Raw genomic sequence first — 20797 nt, 5'->3', positions numbered from 1 at the left:
TGAGTAAAAACAAGAAGATGATGAGAATTCAGTTACATTGATTTGAAATCTTTTATTAAACAGAATGTTTTGTTTTACAGTGCAACCCGGCTGCTTCAGTAGAAAATACCTAGTTAAAGCTGCAGAATGCAAACAAAAAAACTTCTCTGTTGAAATAAGTTTTTTTTTTTCACCATGTTTTGAAAAATAATCAATGTCCTCTGCCTTCTCCCAGTTCTCCCAGTGCTAACTAGAAACAACCAACCACAGCCCAGATTCTTCCCTCCACCTTTTGCTCTCTGCTGCGCTGCAGCTAGTCATGAGTGCAATCACAGCAGACAAGCTGGTTTTTTTAACGGTTAGCTGCTTCTCCATTATTAGTACACTGACCAGTACATGAGGTTGATTGACAGCGTTGAGACCCTCCTCCTGCCTCTGATTGGTTGGAGCGGTGCATTTCTTTTCACAGTTTATCTATGACTGTTTTATAGAGACTGTTTTAACGAATATGTAAAAAAATAACCATATTATTTATAAAAGTTACTAATTGCAGCTTTAAGAGGAAGAAGATCCAAACGAACAGCAGCGGGAAAGAAAAGTTGTCAGATGTCAGGACAGTTGTTATAAAATAACGCTTTGAGATAAAGAGATAAAGGAACATGTGTGTCAGTGTAATTGTGTGTGACCCTGGATGTTAAGTGCGCTGAGCAGAAATCCTCCACCAATCAGCGGATTACTCCGGCTGCTTCAGGGTGACCTCCACGGAACAAATAAAACAAAATCTGGGCAAACGAGCCGCAGATCCTCATTCCTCCATGCGCTTCCTGCATCTTTAATTCCTCTTTAACTCTATTTATTTCTGTTTATCTCTCCTTGTTTCTCTCCATACCGTGACGCCGGCCCTCCCCTTCCCTCTCTCTCCTCCCCGGTGTCGCTCAGCCCCATCTGGGCCGCCGGTGGAGTCGGGAACGTCGGTCCCTGTCAGGGGAGCGCAGTGGGGCCCTGCCGAAGACACAAAGGCCGGATTACTGCGGCTGCCAGTCACACTAAGACCCACACAGCGACTCTTCGGAGAGTTGTTGTGTCTGTACCGGTGTCCTCAACCCGCGCACCCGGCCTGGTCACAAAGGGACATCATTAGCTGCGGCACAAAGGAGTCCCCGCCTCGCTGCTTCTCCACCACCACCACAATAAGACCCACAAACAGCCAGATTAGAGAAGACGATATGCATGTGTAATGTATGCCAAACAGTGTCATCTGCTTGGGACTGGAGGGGCAGCTACTGCTGAGGGCTTTGTTCCTGCAGGCCGTCTTTTCCGGAAAATTCCCTGTTTTCTCTCTTTATGGCTGCCTCTCAGGCTGAAGTGGTCGGGTTTTGTGCAGCAAAGGTCTCTCTTAAACTTCTGTTTACATAACAAAACCTGAGCTGCATTTCCATTGACCAAAAAATTGCACAAATTGGAATTACCAAAATAAATTTGCTGAATAGAAACTTGTCAATGAAAAAAAGCCGTTGTTTTTTACTTTAAAAAAGGCTGTAGGATGAGCTGGTTTTTTCCTCATTGAAATTGGTTTATTTTGCAAAACTGCAATGGAAACACTTTTTTCACATCATGAGTCACATGATCAACAACTGGATGCTGCTACTGAGGAAACCACAAAGAAGAAGACGACAGGAAGTAGTTGGAGGATGAAGGCGCAGCATGTTTTTAATGACTTATGGCAGGAACTTATTCATGTGTGAATTTAAATGTGTTTCTTATTTAATGGAAATACTGCAATTGCAAAATGGTGTTTTTTTCCCACCAGTGGAATATCAGCAAAGTTTGTCATGGAAACGCAGCTTTTTTACATAGCAAGAAGTAAGCTGCGCTTTCATTGACCATAAAACTGCGCAAATTTTAAACTCAAAAATAAATGTACTTAATGGAAAATGTCAAATTAGGAAAAAAAAAAACTCAAGTTTTTAGAGAAAAGGTTTTGACACTAAGATGAAGTGAGTTTTTGGCCAATTTATTTTTTGACAGTTTTCAGTCATTGTTTACGTCCAGATTTACTTCGTCTGACTTGGTGCAGAATTCTGACGCATGTCTTAGTAATGACGTAAAAGTCGGATAAAATGCTACATGACTGCAAACGCTTTGAAAACTGTCTGATAAATATCCGATTTATCTGTGGGACAGACTTATTTTTAGAAAAATTAAACATATTCTAGCTTCTTTTTTTTCCAAGACTATGCAGTTTTAGTTTTCATGCAGCTATAATCTACTCAGGAACAAACGAAGGGAAATGTTGCCACAACTGATTAAATTATAACATTTAGTGCAACATTTATGATTGACCCGGGGAATTCTCATCACATGAGAAGAGTGTCTGACTTTGTTGGATAAAAGCGAGGGAAAATATAAAACCGAGGCTCAAGGGCGCAGCGTAGAGGTTGGGAATGCCTTTTAAGTCTGAACCTGGACCAGCGGAAATCTACAAAGGGAGGAAACATTACGGTTTTTTTATTTGAAGTGGGAGGTTTTCTGCCTACGGAGATGTGTGAACATTTTGTCGACTCCAGAGGTTCATTTCTGGACTTTCAGATCTTTCATTCTCTCTCTCTTTCGTTTCTTTGCATCTGAGACATGAAGGATAAAGCGAGTAAGGCTCCCATTGTGGGAGAGGTCAAAGGTCTTTCAGAACAGGCGGAACCAGATGAAGATCAGCAGAAGGAGAAAATGGTCTTTTTCGGTGGTTCAGAATCCGGTCCAGAGACGCATCAGTCACTTTTTGATTTATCTCTGTTTAAGGTATGCAGAAGAAAACCAAAATATTTAATGAGTTTCAGGAACTTTCACTAGAAAATATATCAAACTTTGGTGAAGATTTGTGTTTTTTCTTCACTCCCACTTGCTGCCAGTGTTGTGAAAGCTCTGCACTGGTGGCAACCAGTAAACCAATTCTGGAGCCCGATGGGTTTTTTCAATGCAAACTGATTTCTTCGTCTATTTCTGTGAAGACAAATTTTACTAATTTCAAACACATCTATTTTTACAGCTGCGAGTCGGGGAAAGGTGATTTCAGTGACATCAGTAAGGGGAAAAATAACTGAAAATTAGTTTAGACTAATAAATCTACCAGCATTTCGGTGAAGTTTGCATCATTTGTGTAAAAAAAAAAACTTTCAGAGAGGATGGCTGGAACCTGAGGAGAGCTGGGAATAGAAAACCTTTATGTTGATCAAATGTTCAATCTGTCAAAACTCTGCAGTTAAGTTATAAAATCTGAGTCTCAAATTTTCCTGACTGGAAAGAAAAGAAGATGGTTGCTATGGTTACAGCTGCAATGTTTTTGGCTATTTTCTCTACCGGCATTGTAAATCTAGAGGCCGAGATGTTTTTCCAGAGCTCTCTGTAAAATAAAAAATAAAAAATAAATAAATAAAAAAAAAGCTCAAGCACCACTGGTTTTCTTTCTATGAGTGGGTTTCTGTCCGGACTTTGAATAGGCCATACTGCGACATGATTGCATCTTCATTCATCGCAGCTCTGGCTGTTCGTCTAGGATTTTTAAAAAAGTAGGATATCATAAAAAAGTTCACTATCTTTTGTTTGATTTCTAGAACTGAAGTAAAATTTGTGTCATGGAAGAAATCAGCTTGAGCCTCAGGCCTCTCCTTTCAAGGTGGCAGGCTGCTGCGCATTTTCTTACAGCACTTTTTCCTTCCACTCAACTTTCTGTGAATATACTATAACTCTTTTCACATTCTAATTGAGTTTTCATTCTCTGTGAGCCATAACAATCAAAATTGAAATAAATAAAGGTCAAAGATATGTCACTCAGTGAAATATATGCAAACAAAACAGCATGGCACACTTTCAAAATTTTATTTCAATTGGTTTCAATTTATTATTTTTTTGTGAAAAACAAAATTCTAATTTTCTGAAACACTGAATTGTGAGTTTTCATTCTCTGTGAGTTAAAATCATATAAATTAAAAGAAGAAAAAAATGATTTCACTTTGTGGAATATGCAAATACAAAAGCACACCACACTTTTCAGAATTTTTTTTGAAACATTTTGGGGAATTACATTTTTTTACATAATCATCTTGGATGTCAAACTCATTTTCCTTTTGGCCACATCAAGATTAAGAATGGCAAAAAGTATTTACAAAATACACATTAACAAACCGTTAAAATATGAATAAATATCAAATGTCTGCATTCAGTAGGAACCTGATGAAATTAAACATTAAATTTCTTTACACCTTAATGTAATTTAGTAGAATACTGATAAAACTGCTGCGATTTGACTGGTAAAATAATATTTAAGCGCATTTCTAGAGTCTAAAGTGTGATACTCACTAGCGGAACAAGTCAGCGTCAGGCCGGGGGGCGGGGCTAATGACCGGGCCCTTTATATCCAGACAATGAAGCTCATGATAACTTAACTTTACAACATAGACGTGCCCGCAACAGCGGAGCTTACAAGTTTCACCACCACAGAGAGCGACTGTCATTCTGAAATCCATCTGACATGAAGTACAAGGAACCAAGAAAACAACAGAAACACCAGGCTACTGGTCACTAATGATGAAACAACACAAATTCAAATCAGTTCAGAACCGCGGATGGGTTCGGATCATTTTGACACTATCAATTTCAACTCAGAGTCTGGAGTAGCTAGCAACTGCTGAAGCTAGGTTTACTGTTGACGCGTTGAACCGAGCACGGGCGTTGAAGCGTGTAAGCAGAGCCAGGCGGCGCATGCGCAGCACCTCCTGCTCTTCAGGATCTTTGTAACCTGGCTCGGATCGCGCGCGCAGCCGTTCACACAAAATGGACGATTTGGAAGATGCTCTTCCAGGCGGCTCCAATGGAAACCTTAACTATAAACGCCATACTGCTGTCTTGGTTCAAAAACGCGCTCAACCGAACTGTTGAAAGCGAATTCAGCCTTCAGTCCCTGACATCACCGCTGTACCACCGACAAAGAGAAAAGGGAATGTAAGCTAGGTGGCTGGGCTGATACAGTTTACAGTTAACTTAAACTTTGTGAATAATGTCAGAATTGCTGTGTGTAACTAGTCCGGCTCCTTCGCTGGGCTGGCAGTTTTGGCGGGTCTGAATCGCTGCCAACAAAAAAGTCCGGCTCATCTCCGAGACGAGGAACAAAATATGCGTCCAGTTTTTGGCTTGTCCTTGCTCTCTTCTTTCCATCCTTTTCACTTTGCCGCTCCATGGACCTCCACTCATGTTAACTTAGTCCATAAAAATGCTCTAGCTAGTTTGCCATCTTTTGCCAAGTGACTGATGATGACGTTGTTGAACGGCTGGTGACAAGGTTTACCCAGAATACACTTAAAAAATAAAGCCAGTCATGTAGCACAACATTTTATTCAATATTTTACACCCACTATGTCACTAAAATTAGTCGGTCTTGTAATGTTTTTAGCAACCATGAGTCAACAATGACTGAGGCACCCTAATATATAATTTACTGGGGTGCCGTTCTTTATAATCCTATATACCTCCGGGCACCCTGTAGGCCCGAAGCCCCGCCCCTGGTGTGAAATGTGATTTTGATCTGTCTCAAAACATACAAATAAATACGTTTATTTTGATGCTTGGGGTTGTAGCAAATGCAAGAGGTGTGAATACTTTTCCAGCCACATGTTGCAGCTTTAAAGAGCAGAGACGTTGTGACATCTTGAGTTAAGAGTGGACCCAGAAATGAGGAGCAGCTCCTCAGAAACACGTCTGGCTTTGATCTGGAACAATAAGCCGTTCATTCACAGCCGCATCGAGTCTGAAACGCAAACAAAAATCCTCCATCCACGCAAACACCCTCAGACACACAGAAACTTTTACAATCAGCTCGATGGAGATTTTCTAAACGTAGTTTTTGAATAGAATAAACGTTAAATGAGTAATCGCTGCTTTTATGAGCGGTAATTAAAAGAGTTACACTCTGGTCCACATAAAATCAAGGCTCTTCTTGTTTCTGCCTCGCCTCAGGCCTGCCAAGAAGAGCTGACTCATTTCTGCAATAACTCCTTCATGTTGGGAGATGTTGAGGGAAACTCCAGAGTGAAATGAAGAACAAAAAAAACGCCTGCACATTGAGCTGCTACCTGCTTTGACACAACAAAAAATAACGCACGCTTAATGCTTCTTATGAAGCAGGAACCAGAGCCAAGGCGCTAAACTAAACTTGTCAATTTGGCAGTGAGTGTTTAGAAATGTGTCCCTCTCTGGGAACGACTCCTGGACTTTTCCGTCAATCAGCATGCAGAAGTTATTCAGCTAATATCCTGATATTATCTGCTCCGGGCCATTAGAGCTAATCTTTGAATTAAACCCACACTTAAAAATAGGAAACAGGTGATCCAATATAAAAACATTTAGCTAATCTCTTACAAGTAATCAAATTAAGCGTATATGTAAACAGAAACAAGTTTAATAAACTTTATTTGATTGCATGTAATAAATTAAGTCTTTATTTTTAAATTGGAGCTGGGTTCTGTTTTAATGCACTGCTGCTTTAAAAGTATCTGTAATATTAATTAATCTGCTATTTTTTAGCAACATAATCCTGATATCAAATATAAAAATAGAGAAAAATGCAACATTTCATCAAATGACTGATTATGTTTTTTTGTCTTTTTTCTTGGGGTATAATATCATGTGACACAATTACAAATTTCTCTAATTTCTTAAATTATATAAATTCTACTAACTGCATCCAGGTCTGTTCTAAGAAAACAAAGACCAATTTTAAGTGTAAATGTCCTTTGTTTCATCTGCCAAAATAATAAAAGAAATGCTAACTTATTAACCTTTAAAAGGCCTTACGTCGTTATTTCAGAAAATCAATCTGAATGTTTTGGGGTTTTTTGGTGTATTTTGCATTTCTGAAGCTTCAGGCATCGGGTTTGCTCAGAAGATTTAAGATCTCGTAAAATTTATCTTGTTTTGAAAGGGTTTCTGTTTCTATGGAATACTATTTCTGCCATGAAAGAAAAAATAAAAGCCCCACAGGATGGGATAATTATAGTTTAAGTTGTAATTGCGAGAATAAAGTTATAATTGCAACTTTCAAAGTTATAGTTTTGAGATAAAAAAAAGATACGTTGTTTTTCTACGAAGAGTTGCTTCGATATCACATAGTCATGACTCTGAATCTCATACGTATGATTTTATATCTCGAAATTTTGAATGAATCTCATAATCATCACTTTATCTCATGATTATGATTTTTGTATCTCATAATTATGACTTTGTATCTCAACATTAAAAATCGAAATCATGAATTCCTATTGGGCTTTTATTTATTTTTTCTTTCATGGCAGAAATGTGCTTCCATCGTTTCATCATGACCTCATTGAAAATTGATTTGAGTGACTATTAAAAGCAACATGTCCTCATGTGAAGTAAGCTATACCTCGGACAAACAAACAGCCTGAAGGCAGAGGCTAACCCTAACCCTAACCTCAATGCGCTTATAGAACTTAATGAATGTAAAGTAGTGTTGCTTCACACTCATGTACAGTAGGTGGCGGTATTCACTTGAAGGTTGTTTGCGATCCGCCATAATAGAAAAGAAGAAGAACTGAACGCGTAACAGAGACATTTCTGCCTCAGATGATAGGTGAGAAAATCCTCCAATGAGTCCTACAACAAGTCTGTAATGCTATTTGCGGGAAACAACGGAAAAATCCAGATTGAAGCCCAAATCTGTAGGAGCCAGAGGAAGAACGAGGAGCACAAAATCTCATTGGATGTGAGTGGTCTTAGTGTGACTGTACATACAAAGTGGGTGAGTAATGATTTAAATAATAGCTTGTGAAAATCTGCCTTCAGGAAATGCTTAAAAATAAACATTAGCATAAAAAGGTGCTTAAATGTATGTTTGTTTCTGAGCAAACCCGCATCTACTGAAGCATGTTTTCATGCTACCCAAGAGCTACCGTTGCAATTTACACACATAAAATCAAGCATAACTCCATTCACTTATTGATCTTCGATTTGACTATCAATAAGTGTCATTATGACACAAAAAGGGATGTTTACTACCAGTTTCCGTCGTTCAGATGAACATGGGTGGTTTCCGTTAATCACAGTTTCAGCAGGACATGTGGTCGGCTGCGGGCCTCGCTCCATTATTCCAGACTCTATCTGGGTTTTGGAAACTTAATAAACTGTATTCCGCCCTCTAAACGCTCTGGGAAATGGCTGCTGGGATTAAATGTTCCCCATTGACGACGCAGGACAATGGATGACTTTCTATTATTTTCCTCAAAATCTCTCTGACAGCAGCTCGTTATCGTTGATGAACCCCTTTATTTACCGCCACCTATCGGATTGGAGTGTGGACGTCGACATGTTGACGGAAGTTCAGCTCCTCCAGATAAGGGGCCTGTACTGCGGGACAAATTGCGACCGCTTATTGGTCAGTTGCTGAAAAACACCCTGGAATGATTAATTGACGGGTGGCGTCATGTCAGTTATGACTTATTTTATATATATATATATATATATATATATATATATATATATATATATATATATATATATATATATATATATTTATTTATAAATATATTTATATATTTGTATTTATTGTATTTTAAGGACCAAAATGACAATAATTCCTATAAGCAATAATAAAATAACAAGTAAATGTAAATAAGTAAAAATGTAAAATTTAGTAAATGTAACTAGTTACTACCTTTAGCCAAACTGTGAGTGAGCGGATCAGGCTGGCTGTGTTTACTGTTCAGTCCAGAGCGCTGATGTGATGAGACACCGAGCCGATACCGGGGCCAGAGGTTCTGCCGGTTTGACCTCCAACAGCTCTGGTCAACCCAGAGATGGAGCCTGGGTCCAGACGGGGGAGAGGGGTGAGCGAGATGACCTCTTTGCAGGTCAGCTCTGACCTCTGACCCCTCCACACCAGGCCGTGACGCTCCACTCGGTGTTTTCTCCAAGAACACAGCGGGATGAAAGGAGCGGCTGCGTTCAGAAAGAGAACCGGGCCGGCTGCTGGACATGTGGAAACCCCAAGACATACAAAAAAGGTTTGTTTCACCTCCAGAGTTTTAGTTTTATCAGCTGAAACCATATCATTTATTAACTGGATGAAATCCCTGCACGCTTTCACTCTTTAGATAGATGCTAAATCCACATTCTCTGTTTTTTCACTCGTATCAATTTTAGTGTTTTTCACAAAACTGCAATGAACATTTTCTTCACATCAAATCTGTAACCTGTGCTGGCTTTTTCAGGTTTGAATACAACAGATATTAATGCCATATTTGTTGTATATGCTGTTAATGGTAATAAAAAAAAATGTTTGCATCACAGGGATCATGTGATCAACAACCGGATGTTACTACTGGTGGAAAATACGAAGAAGACGACAGGAAGTGGTAGGAAGATGTTTTGTAATGACTTATGTGAACAAAGTTATTTTCATGTGATTTTGATTGCATTTCATTTAACTTTACTTGCACAATTGTTCTTTTCAGCATGAGTGGAATATGAACATAGTTTTTTGTACATTTGGAATGAAAATGCAGCTACAGATTTTATTCCCAGTCTCGTGTTTTTATGTGTGAAGTCCCATGAAAAAAACCTGCATACAGAAAACTTTCCCTTTTTTGTGGGTCAGATATTTTGGGTTTATTTTGTAGATTCTTATCAGCAACTGATCTGTAAAGAAAGAAACAACACGTGTTGTACAATCCAAAATTTGTTGGCAAATTCAACAGATACGGTTTAATAATGTAAAAAGTTGTGTTGTTTTGCTGTTTTCTGGGAATATATACTTTTTTATTAGACATATTGTGGTTTACAACAAATAAAGTGTGAAAAACCTCAACATTGTTCCAGCTGTTGGAAGTTTACAGATGAACATCCTTGCAGAGATTTCTCCTTCAGGCCTCTGGGTCAGCCAAGTGTTAATCTGCTCATTAGTCCGTTGGATTGATGACTGCAGGATCCCACAAAGCACAAACAAGCTGCCTGTTTTCATATCAAAAAGCCCTGCAGCGCTCCGTTTCTCGCTGCACCTTGTAGCCTCCCTGGGTTGTGTATAAGTGTTGAGACGGTGGAGCGTCAGAGAGTTTGCCTCGGCATGTTGTCTGGCAGGGAGTGAGGCGGAGGGACAGCAGATCTCTAACCGCGTTCACGTCTTTTCCATCAGCAACAGGAGTCACTTCAGTCATCCTTTAGACATTACTTCACAACATTTCTGGTGTAGCATACAGGGAAGTCAATCCTCCAGAGCAACTTGTTCACTGTCAGAGAAAAACTGTGGTTCAACAGCATTTTTGTTAAAGGGAATGTATGATCCAAAATTCACATTTTTACACGCTTGTTCCATTTGAGTTCGAATTGGTTCTAAAAACAAACCTAGTGCTTAAAATATCCACCCAGTCAGTTTTTTGGTAATAACTTCATTTTTTTTGGTGTCTGGAAAATGGGTTGTTTCAAAAACCTTCAGAATGTAACGTCACACATCAGTTGACTCTGAGTGTTACCTAGCAACCCCGGTAAAATACCGTCCGTTACCTAGCAACCCAAGCTGAGCTCCAGCACGTTTGGTCGGCTGGTTTTACCGCTGTGTTCGTTGTACAATGGCTGCTAGAAGAGACAAGGGTTTTGTTGTTGACTTACCATCCAGAAATCACTTGCTACATTCTGGTTGGTTGTGCAGGAGGCTCCACTTCCGTTTTTCAAAGATGTACGGTTGTATATTTGCACATCTGTTTGCAGCCATTTTCATGTGTAAGTGTAAACATTGAGTTGGGGAGAATAGACTAAAATTTATTTATCCAAAAATTATTTAGTGCAAGAAAAACCAAACTTGTTTTGCAGCTCGTAGACCTATTCTAACCAGAGATAGCTAAGGTTTAACTAAGCCCTCAGAATAAGGGATGAGAGTTTCATGTTTGTTCCTGATCTGAACTAAAAATTGAGAGGAAAAAGCAGCCAAAGTCTAAAGAAAAAATGCTTGAATAATTATTGGTAAGACTTTGTTTGAAGGTGTGTGCATAAGACTGACATGACATCATAAATATTCATAAAGAAGTCTTCATGAATATTTATGAGTGTTGTCATGAAGCGCAAAGTTGATCATTTTAATGGACCTTTAATGCATAACCTTGCAATAAAACTGTCTTTACTGAATGACACTTATTGACAACAGTCATTAACATTTATGAAGACTCCTTCGTGTTTATGTCGGGTATTATGTTTATGACCAATTTAAAAAAGCAGAGCGGGATCTTGTTGCTAGACGCTCAGAGAGAAGCTCCACCGATGTGAAACTTTTTACCATTTCCTAAATGACTCTGTAGAGATTATAAATCTTTGTAGTAAAGACAAGGTGTTGTGCAATAATTCAGGTTCAGGGACTTGATGACTAGGCTGCAAATGACAGACTGTCTGATGAAGCAGCGCCAGAACTTTCCCTCGACATCAAACCCGCCTCCTCCGTGCATCGCCGCTCCAGTTGCTAAAATCACCAGGATGGAGTTAGTTATCAACAAAAAAAAGAAATTGGATATTCACAGGGCTGTATCCAAGCATCCAAATGGAAAATTTAGTGGAAGGAAACAGTGTCGTTTTAAATATAAGTCGTTTTTTGATACAAACTTTTCAGAGAAACTGAATTTTGAATTTTATTAACTGTGAGCTGTAATCATTAAATGAATAAAAATAAAAGCTTGATGTATATTGGTCTTTGCGGGATAAATATAAATAGCATAATTTTAAAATATTGCAATAAATTAACTTTTTGACTATTCTAATTTAATGAGATGCATTTGTAATCTGTTGAAGGTAACCAGTCGCAAAGTTTGGTTCTACCTCATGAAAAAAACAAAAATGTAAAATTGACCCTAATTTCAATTGAGTTCAGTTTATTTATGTGGAGCAGGGGAGTCCAAAGTGTGGCGCAGGGGCCAGTTGCGGCCCACAGAGATATTATATGCGGTCCTTCCATTCACAACAAGAGAGCAAATGTGGCCTTCAAGTGCAGATTGTTTATTCAGATAAAACATTTCCTGATCCTTTTCACAGACAGTAACAGCATCTTATTTACTGCAGATTTCTGTATTTTTTCAGTTTTGTAATAAACAAAACAAACTTATGTCATTGTTTTATTCTTATCTTCTCAATAACAAACTCAGCATGTAAGGTTTTATTGAATGAACAAAATAGAAATCCCCCAGATGGAAGCAGCAGAAAGGAGTGAAACGCTTAGAAAAAAAAAAAACACATTTGCATTTTTTTTCTCCTAATGAGTTCAGAAGAGTGACCCCTCTGGATCGCACATGAAACGCAGGACTTCCTGCTGAGCTGTGACCTGGATTCAGTTGTCTCTCACTTTACATTTTGCATGTTGTTTAAAGGAAGAGTTGTATCTGCACACAGAGCATAATTTATCACCGGCAGATTCAGAAAGCTTTCAGACTGCTGGTTGATCTAAAGCAGGAAATAAACACAGAATCAGCTGCAGACTTGATGAACATTATAATTTTGTTTCCTGATGTTTTCCTTCCTCTCCTAACTTTGGATTTGAAAAAAAAAAGAACTGTGTCAAACAAAATGCTCTTTGTTAAACAACACTCAGCCAAGGTCTTCTTAGATCTATTATTGTCTTATCTTTTATCTGTTCTATTTTAATTGCAATGCACTATACTTCAAAGAGATATTAGCCTAATTATCTCCGGTTTGCTCACTGTGCAGTGGAGCCCCACGAATGTTTGCTTATGGGATAGCAGCCAGTTTAGTGGGACGGTTTATCAATACCAGTCAATAAAACTCACTTTCCAGATGATCTCACTGGTAAAATGGTTTCTTCACTGTCTGCTCCACCTGCTACTCATTCATAAAAAGTTTAAAAAAAACACACACCCTTGTAAAAATTACAGCCTTTTGCGCTCGCAGCCAAAACGACAGGAAACAAACATTAAATTATGATGAAAAGGCTGCAATTAAACGCAGCGGTAGACACGTTTATCACAGGTGCAAATCTAAACTAGGGGAGGTCCAAGGTGAGCGATTATTGGTGCCGCTCTTTGATTGGTGGAAGATGAGTCACCTTCTTAAAGGGGAGGAAAATGTCTGGAGGGGGGGATAGATGGAGGAAGATATTTGCAGACCTGTGATCTGTTGATTTATGGCTCTGTCTCAGACTAACTGTCGTTAAAAAGAAATTATCTCCTAGATGGGAATAAAGGGAAATTTGTCCACTTCAGTGTTGGTTCAGATTGAATCCATTTAAGAACCTTGAGGTGACATCTGTTGTGTATTAGAGCTTAATAAGGACTAGTACTAAGAAAAAAATTTAATCTAGCATAAAATGCGTTATTTTTAGCCCACCATAGTTCATCACACACCTAAATGCAATTTAGACAAATAAATAAACTTGACAGTCGTGTTTTTGGACTGTGGGAGGAAGCCGGAGTACCCAGAGAAAACCTACATATGCACACGGAGAACATGCAAACTCCATGCAGAAAGACACCAGGCTGGGATTTGAACCCAGGAGCTTCTTGCTGCAAGGCAACAGAGCTACTGTTGCTGCTTTTTGTTATTAAGCATAAAGATAAAATTCATATGTGTTTTTTTGTAAATAAATTAGGGCCAGGACATGTTAATTTCAATTAATTCTTTGCAAAAACTTTTATGCATTTAATTACTTTTTTATTTTTGACTTTTATAAAATAAAAGTCCAAAGAGGAACATTTGTATTTGCTTGTTTCTGGTACACCTGTAGATCTGACGCACAAGCGACAGCCGCAGCGATAGACGACAAAGCCGCTTCTGTCCACTTTGGGTTAATGTCTGCTTCTAAAAACCATCTGATTGGATACTGGAAGAGACAGTTGTGGAGTTCAAGTTGTGCTAAAAACAGTTATCTTATCAGTGAAGCTATTCAAGCCTAAATTAGCATCTCAATGCTAAGCATGTAGCAGCAGCGCTAACGCTACTGTCTCGTTTTTACAGAAGGATTTGTTCAAAGACGTTGCATAAATCTGACTGGAAAGGTGAACCTGTATTGTTTATTCTGTTGATGTATGGTTTTCAATTAAAATGCAATTAATCAATTACAGATCAATTAACTCAAAATTTTATTTGACTCCCATCAGCTACTGTAACATAAACGGGATGGAATTGAGTTGAAGCTGGGAGTGATATCTCAATATTATCAAATTATTTCAATTAAATCTGGATTAAAAAAAATAAAAAATCACAATCATCAACAAAGTTATCAAGTTGAAAAGGATGTGGGCCACACAAAATATATTTTTAATAAAAAATTCAAAAATAAGTATTAATTGTTTGTATTTTTATTCTTATAGTCTAAACATGCAAGGTTTAATTAAAATAAAACATTTAATTTATAAAAGGGATCTGTAGTTCGTTCTCCCAGAATGAGGTCGGCTAAAGTCTGCTTCAGTTTCTATTGACTAAAAAAATGAAATAAAACAGAAATCTACCGTAGATAAGAAGCTGATTTTCTCTGTGAAAAGGTTCAGAAAATATTTTATCTGAATCAACGATCTAAATTTGAAGGCCAGACTTGCTTCATTCTAGTGTTGTGGTTGGAGTGGCCGCACATAATCTTCCTAAAGGCCACAAATGGCCCCCGCCCCACACTTTGGAGACATAAATAAACTGAATTAAAATTAGGGTAAATTTTAAACCACATGTTTGTTTATTTTTTTGTGTGTGTTTTTTCATCCCCCGCCTGAGAACCAAACTTTGCGACTGCCACAAATTCATCTCAGTAAATTAAAACGTATTGAAAAAGTGTTGTTATTGCAATAAATTAAACTCATACTATTTATATTTATCACAAATCCATTTATTTCAGTTCAGGTAACGATTACAGCTCACAGTTTGTGTTTTTTTAATCTCTGAAAAGTCTGCATGAAAACATTATTTAATAGCCTGAACATATTTTTCTTCCACTAAACTTTCCATTTGGATGCTTGGGTACCGAACTGTGAATATTCAGTTTCTGTTTTGTGTCATTTTTGTTGATAACTGCCAGAATAACCATGTAGGTAAAATAAAAATCATGTTTTGTTGATTAAATGTGATAATTATTAGGATTTTTTGGGGCTGGAAGTTAAAATCACCTAAATAAAGAGAAACAAACGTTTTAAATAAGCCTGTATTACTATTTGTATAACAGGGACCAATTTGATGTGTCCCCTCTTTAAATAATTAACCACTTTGCGGTGATTATGCTCCTATTTTTCGGATTAAGTTCAAAAGTTTAATGTGATAATCTGCCAGAAACACGCAGATTGAAATTAGAGGTTTGTTTTTATTGATTTTCCGGTAAATAGAGAGAAGATGTGAATAATTGAAGCGGTAATCTGCTTGTTTTGGATCGCAGCGGCGGCGTCGGGCCCAGCAGGCCCGTCTCTCGCTCCCATCCTGGCAGGCCTGAAATCTCTTCCCTGTTCATTTCCCGTCACTTCCTCCCAGCTTTATGATTTAATACCAAACCAAAAGAAAAGGAGGTTGCTGCTGTTTGGTGAAGAAAAAGTCCCGGATAATTAAATTAAATAGTGTAATGAGGTAGAACCGAGACTTTTTTTCCTACAGCAGGGTGGGAAGGAAAACATCCAAAGCGGTTTTTTGTTGTTGTTTTTTTACCTTTTCGTTGCAGTTTTTGGCTGGAAATAAAAACTGTTTAACGTTGAGGGTCTTTCCAATGAAAGGTTCGGTTGTTCTGTGTGAAATCTGTCTAATTAGCTCTCTCTCTCCCTGTTTTTTTTTTTTTTTTAAGGGCTGAATCTGTACGCGCGTGGAGGAGCACGCGCTTTCCGCTATACTCTGGAATGCAGCCAGTCTCGCGCTTTGAATCCAAAACCCAAAAAGCCTTTGATCTTTTTCCCTTTTTTTCTCCCCTCTCTCTCCTCGCCGTCTCCTTACCCGGAAGAGAACCCCCTTCTCTCTCTCTCTCTCTCTCTCTCTCTCTCTCTCAGCTGGGATGAACGCACACGTGGAAACGTTGGCTCGGATCCACACTCGGCCCAAATTTAGTCATACAAAGGGAGAGAGGGGGTGGGGAAGGGGGGGGTGAGGGGGGAGTTGGGGATGAAAGAGGCAGCCGCCGCCAGATCAAAGGCAGCCGCGGCTCCGCCCCGCTGACTCCTCCTCCCCGCTTTATAAAGATCTGCCTCCAGATCCCAACTTGGATTCTCACGCAATCTCTCAGCGCTCAGTCGGAGAACAAGCCCGCTTTTTATTCTGTGCTTTTAGTTGCTTTTTTTGTTTTTGTTTTTTTTAAAGTTGTTTAAGAAAAACTTGTGTATATATTTTAATTTTATTTTTATTTTTTTAGCAATATGTAAATTATGTAATCTTTAAAAAATAATCCATGTGTTCATATAAATAAATGTGCCTTTATGAGGGTTTTAATTCTCTCCTGTTGCTTATTTTGAACAGAAACACAAAGTTTCACACAGATTAAATAATTATCTTCTGTAATGCACAAGAACAGATTGTTTTGGTCCACTAATTTTTAATATTAATGCATTTTGTAAAATATTTTTTTTCTCTAGAGATTTTTTTGTTATAATAAAATATAATTTATGTACTTATTTTTTTTACATTTCTTTACTCTGCAGTATTTAGATTTTTTTTTAAATATTCATATAAAAAACTAATATAATATTAGTTATTTTTTCCTTTATTTTTTACTTTACAGTATTTAGACATTGTTGATAATTTTATTGTATTAAAAATAGTATCGTTTTTATTATTATTTATACATTTATTGGTTTACTCTTTTTTATTCTGCTGTATTTAGTGTTTTTAATGATCATTTTCATTTTATGTTGCTTAAAAATAAATTGCACTTATTTTTCAAAAACAATCGCATTTAAGTTTAAATATAAACAGATAAATGTAATTTTTTTGCTTCGTACTGAAACTGTTTTAAAGTCATAATTTCTTGGTTGTTTTAGGGACTTTTTCCATCATTTTGAAGGGAATTGGCTCTTCTTCTCCTCCTTGTCCCTCCATTTGCTGGGAGTTAAATCTCTCTCTCTCTCTCTCTCTCTCTCTCTCTCTCTCTCTGTCAATCAGAGCCTCGGCTTCCCTTTCATCTCTCCTTCCTCCCAGTGACTGAAGGGGGAGAGAAAAGGAGGAGGAGGAGGAGGAAGAGGGAGCGCAGCTACATTATCAACACACACACACACACTGCCATCATTACACTGAAGCTCTGCGGGAGCGGCGGGAAGTCGGTCCACGGCGGCTCTTCCTCTCTTGTCTTTCTGCTTTTTTATGTGATTGTTTCAGGACTTTTTATTTTTTATTTTTTGCTGTTATCTGTCCTCCTCTGAGCAGCTTTGAGGATTTATTTGCAAGCAGCTCTTTCCCGTTAAAGCTGCATCCCATCACCGTGTTTTCATTTATCTCCACCGGATCACGCAGGGACGTATTTTTACTTTTTTAAAAACACTTTTTTATTATTATTATTATTTGTTGACTCGTTTCAGGATGAATTTAGACAAAAACTGATTATTATTTCTCCTCATGACTTCTTTAATCACAGCTCCGGATTCTGATCTGTCTAATCTGGAACTGAGATTTCAGCTTTTTTAATACTTTTGAGAAAAAGGAAAAAAAACCCGCAAAAACCTGCGGCTCCGCTCCTCCTGTTGCTTCTCTGAAAACCCACCGGCTGCGCTGCGGTTCCTTTCTGCCCGCTCGGTTGCGCTCGGATCTCGGTGGGAGTTAACCTGAAACCCCGCAGCCGCGGAGCAAGCACGCAAACCCCGCACTATGCCTCAGCTGTCGGGCGGCGGCGGAGACCCGGAGCTCTGCGCCACGGATGAGATGATCCCGTTCAAGGACGAGGGCGACCCGCACAAGGAGCAGATCTTCGCCGAGCTCAGCCACTCGGAGGAGGAAGGGGACCTGGCGGACATCAAGTCCTCCCTGGTCAACGAGTCCGAGATCAGCCCCAACAGCAACAGCCACGACGTGAGTCCGCTCTGCTGCCCCCAAACTGCCCCGGTCACCCAAAACCTGGGGTAAAAAAATCCTAAAACTGCTTAATTTACTCCCAATCTGGGTTTAACTCCCTCACTCTTACCCCCAATATGGCTTTAAAACCATCCAAACTGCCATGTTCACCCGTAATCTGGGGTAAAAACCCCTAAACCTGCTTCATTCACCTATAATCTGTTTTTTTAAAAAGACCTTGAAACTGCTTCATTTACCCACAATCTGGATTGAAAACAAAATCCTCAAACTACCCCATTCACTCCTAATCTGGGTTTAAAAACTGCTTCATTTTGACCTAATCCAGGTTCCGGTTTCCACTTCTACAGATTTTGTATCAGCTGAGTCACTCCTGATTGAACCATTTAAATTTGACCTGCAGGAACTTTAAAGATACTGATAAAATCTGGATTGAAAAAATCTGCTGCAGAAACCGTAAACACTTCTGAACTTAATCCAGACTGAGGCAAATCTGAACACCAACACAGGTTATAATCTGTGTTTATTTAGGATGGGATATTTTGGGGCCTTGTGAGTCAAACACGTCTTCATCCTGATATTTATCATATTCCTGATAATTCCATTCGTATTTTATGATTTCCTGCATTGATCCGGTCAGAATAATCCAAAATGTGATCAGGAGAAGAAATACTTGCATAAATTTGTTACATTTGATTTAAAGTGTTTGTTATACATGTTCATTTTTAAAATAATGTCAGGAAGCTTTTCTGAGTCTTTGCAGCTGAAATTGGAGGATTTTCTTTAATTTGTATGTTTTTGGCATGAAGCTAAACGTCCTGCAGAAACGGAGGCTGAATGTTAATGAGGTTGAACCTGACTCACCCTGCAGTCACTCCCTCTCAGAGAAACGATTATTAAGATTATTATTCCTTATTTGAATGTTTTAAAAAATGCGATGATTGGTTTGGAAGAGGATCAGATGCATTAATATTTTTAAATTTTATTGAACGTTTTCTGGGTTAGAGCTGTGAGAGAGACCAGTAGTATTGGAAATAAGTTAATTTGTAAGCTGCTTAAGGACATGAAGCTTAATTAAGTGTTTCCTCTGAAGCTTTGATGAGGACTGCTCCATCTCTCCTACGCAGCCAGGGCATCGTGTGTGTGTGTGTGTGTGTGAATTTGACTGATTTCTTTCTGTTTTCTCTTCCAGGCAGCTAGACAGTCCCAAATAGGTCCAGATTCGTACCATGAAAAACACAGAGAGCATCCTGACGACGGTAAGAGACGCACCAGTGCAGCTGCTTTCTCCTGGAAAACGTCAAACGTTCAGTTTTACTAACCAAATCAGAGGCGACTCCAGCAGAAATGGTTATTTTAGTCTTGCACTGCAAAAGCACAAAATCTTACCAAGTAACTTTGGTCTAGTTTCTGACTGACATGTTTCTGTGCACTTTAAATTAACTTAAAAGTAACTTTTCAGTTTAAGTCAATAATTCCTTAATGTTGGTGAAAAAGTGCAGATTTTTTCATAATTCATCAACCTTAAGGAACTAAAACAACCTGAAAAGTTTCTTCTAAGTTACTTTTCCTTTTACTTCAAGTGTTAGAAGATATTTGCACTTGAAAATATTTTCTAATTTTGTAGATATCTTGGCACAAAACCTTGGTAAGATTTAGTGTTTTTTTTCCTTCTGCTAGTCCGGACATGTTGCCGTGACACTGTAACCACGGCGACGAGGGCGCCTGCAGGAAAAGCTAAGAAAAAAGTAAAACATAACAGAAAAAACAGGAAGAGGTGAAGCGTGTGCAGATGCATCAGCTCAGATTTGTTATGTCAGACGTTGCCTCCCAGATACTGCCCCAGAGACGGCAGGGACTCACGGTCTGACTCTGCAGGTCATAGTGCCTCCTTTTTGTTCCTCCTCCTTCAAAACCAAACACTGGCCTTCCCTCTTTGTGTCAGCCTGCGCCGGCCTCTGCCCCCCACTGACCCTGGTCTGAGGCTTTCTCCTGTGCTGACCAGACATCTGTTGGTTTTAATTGGGACAAGGGCAGAGTGCGCCGGCGGCGTTAAAGACAGAAAGGAGGAAAAACCAGGTGCTGAGAAGGTTAACCACTGGAAAGCACAGTGTTTGTCCAGGTAACAGGCCTCTGGTTCGCTGGTCAATGCGACCAGGCCTCATGTGTATGACCAACAGGAACAGCACCACAAAACAACGGCAGACACGCCGCGCCAGAACTGACCGGCGCAGCGAAAAACAGCAACGCACAAAACCGAACAGACAAAACCAGGCAGACAAACCAAAACAGAAAAAACCTGAAAACAGAAAACAAAAAAAAAAACAAAACAGACAGACAAAAAAACACCACACAGAAACAACAAACAAAACACAACCAAACACACCAAAACACAACAACAGACAGACAGAAGACAAAAGACAGACAGACAGAAGACTGAAAACAAAAGAAGACAGACAGAAACGCACAGACAGACAGAAAGAAAGAAAAAAGAAAAAAACAGAAGTAAAATTGCAATGTAGATGACATTTAAAGTTTTATTCAAACTTTGTTTTTTTTTCCTATCTTTGTTTTATAAAATGTATTTATTTTTTTGATTAAAATTTAGATGTTTATCTCTAAAATTGAAGAACCAAGAAAAATAAGTTTATGTAAATCATTTTTGTTTTCAGAAGTTAAACTAAATGTTTACAGCTGCCTATTTACAATAAAACCAGTATTTTTTTTTTTTGCTCCTTATTCTTTCTTTCTAAAACTTATTTTTACCCAAATTTCATTGAGGTAAAGCTGATTTTGGGTTTGTTTTAGT

General features: G+C 38.6%; 1 protein-coding gene across 1 annotated transcript; it reads left to right on the top strand.

Moving 5' to 3' along the window:
• Positions 1 to 7608: 7608 nt before the first annotated feature.
• LOC122829208 (lymphoid enhancer-binding factor 1-like) lies at positions 7609 to 19971 on the top strand. Its single transcript, XM_044113579.1, has 6 exons — positions 7609 to 7786; positions 8927 to 9047; positions 9334 to 9398; positions 17089 to 17988; positions 19181 to 19247; positions 19823 to 19971. The coding sequence occupies exons 4-6, from the start codon at positions 17788 to 17790 to the stop codon at positions 19969 to 19971; spliced, it is 417 nt and encodes a 138-aa protein (XP_043969514.1). The 5' UTR covers positions 7609 to 7786; positions 8927 to 9047; positions 9334 to 9398; positions 17089 to 17787.
• Positions 19972 to 20797: the final 826 nt, after the last annotated feature.

Source organism: Gambusia affinis, linkage group LG04 (assembly GCF_019740435.1).
Source record: "Gambusia affinis linkage group LG04, SWU_Gaff_1.0, whole genome shotgun sequence".
Taxonomy (NCBI): Eukaryota; Metazoa; Chordata; class Actinopteri; order Cyprinodontiformes; family Poeciliidae; genus Gambusia; species Gambusia affinis.
The sequence above is the reverse complement of the archived record's forward strand: the minus strand, read 5'-3'. Positions and strand labels throughout refer to the sequence as shown.

What these genes read in the sequence shown, in the direction of transcription:
- LOC122829208 (XM_044113579.1), top strand. Translation starts at nt 17,788, where the DNA reads ATGCCTCAGCTGTCGGGCGGCGGCGGAGACCCGGAGCTCTGCGCCACG. An exon ending in CCAACAGCAACAGCCACGAC is followed by an intron (nt 17,989 to 19,180) that starts GTGAGTCCGCTC and finishes TTTCTCTTCCAG; the next exon opens with GCAGCTAGACAGTCCCAAAT. An exon ending in CAGAGAGCATCCTGACGACG is followed by an intron (nt 19,248 to 19,822) that starts GTAAGAGACGCA and finishes GTTGCCTCCCAG; the next exon opens with ATACTGCCCCAGAGACGGCA.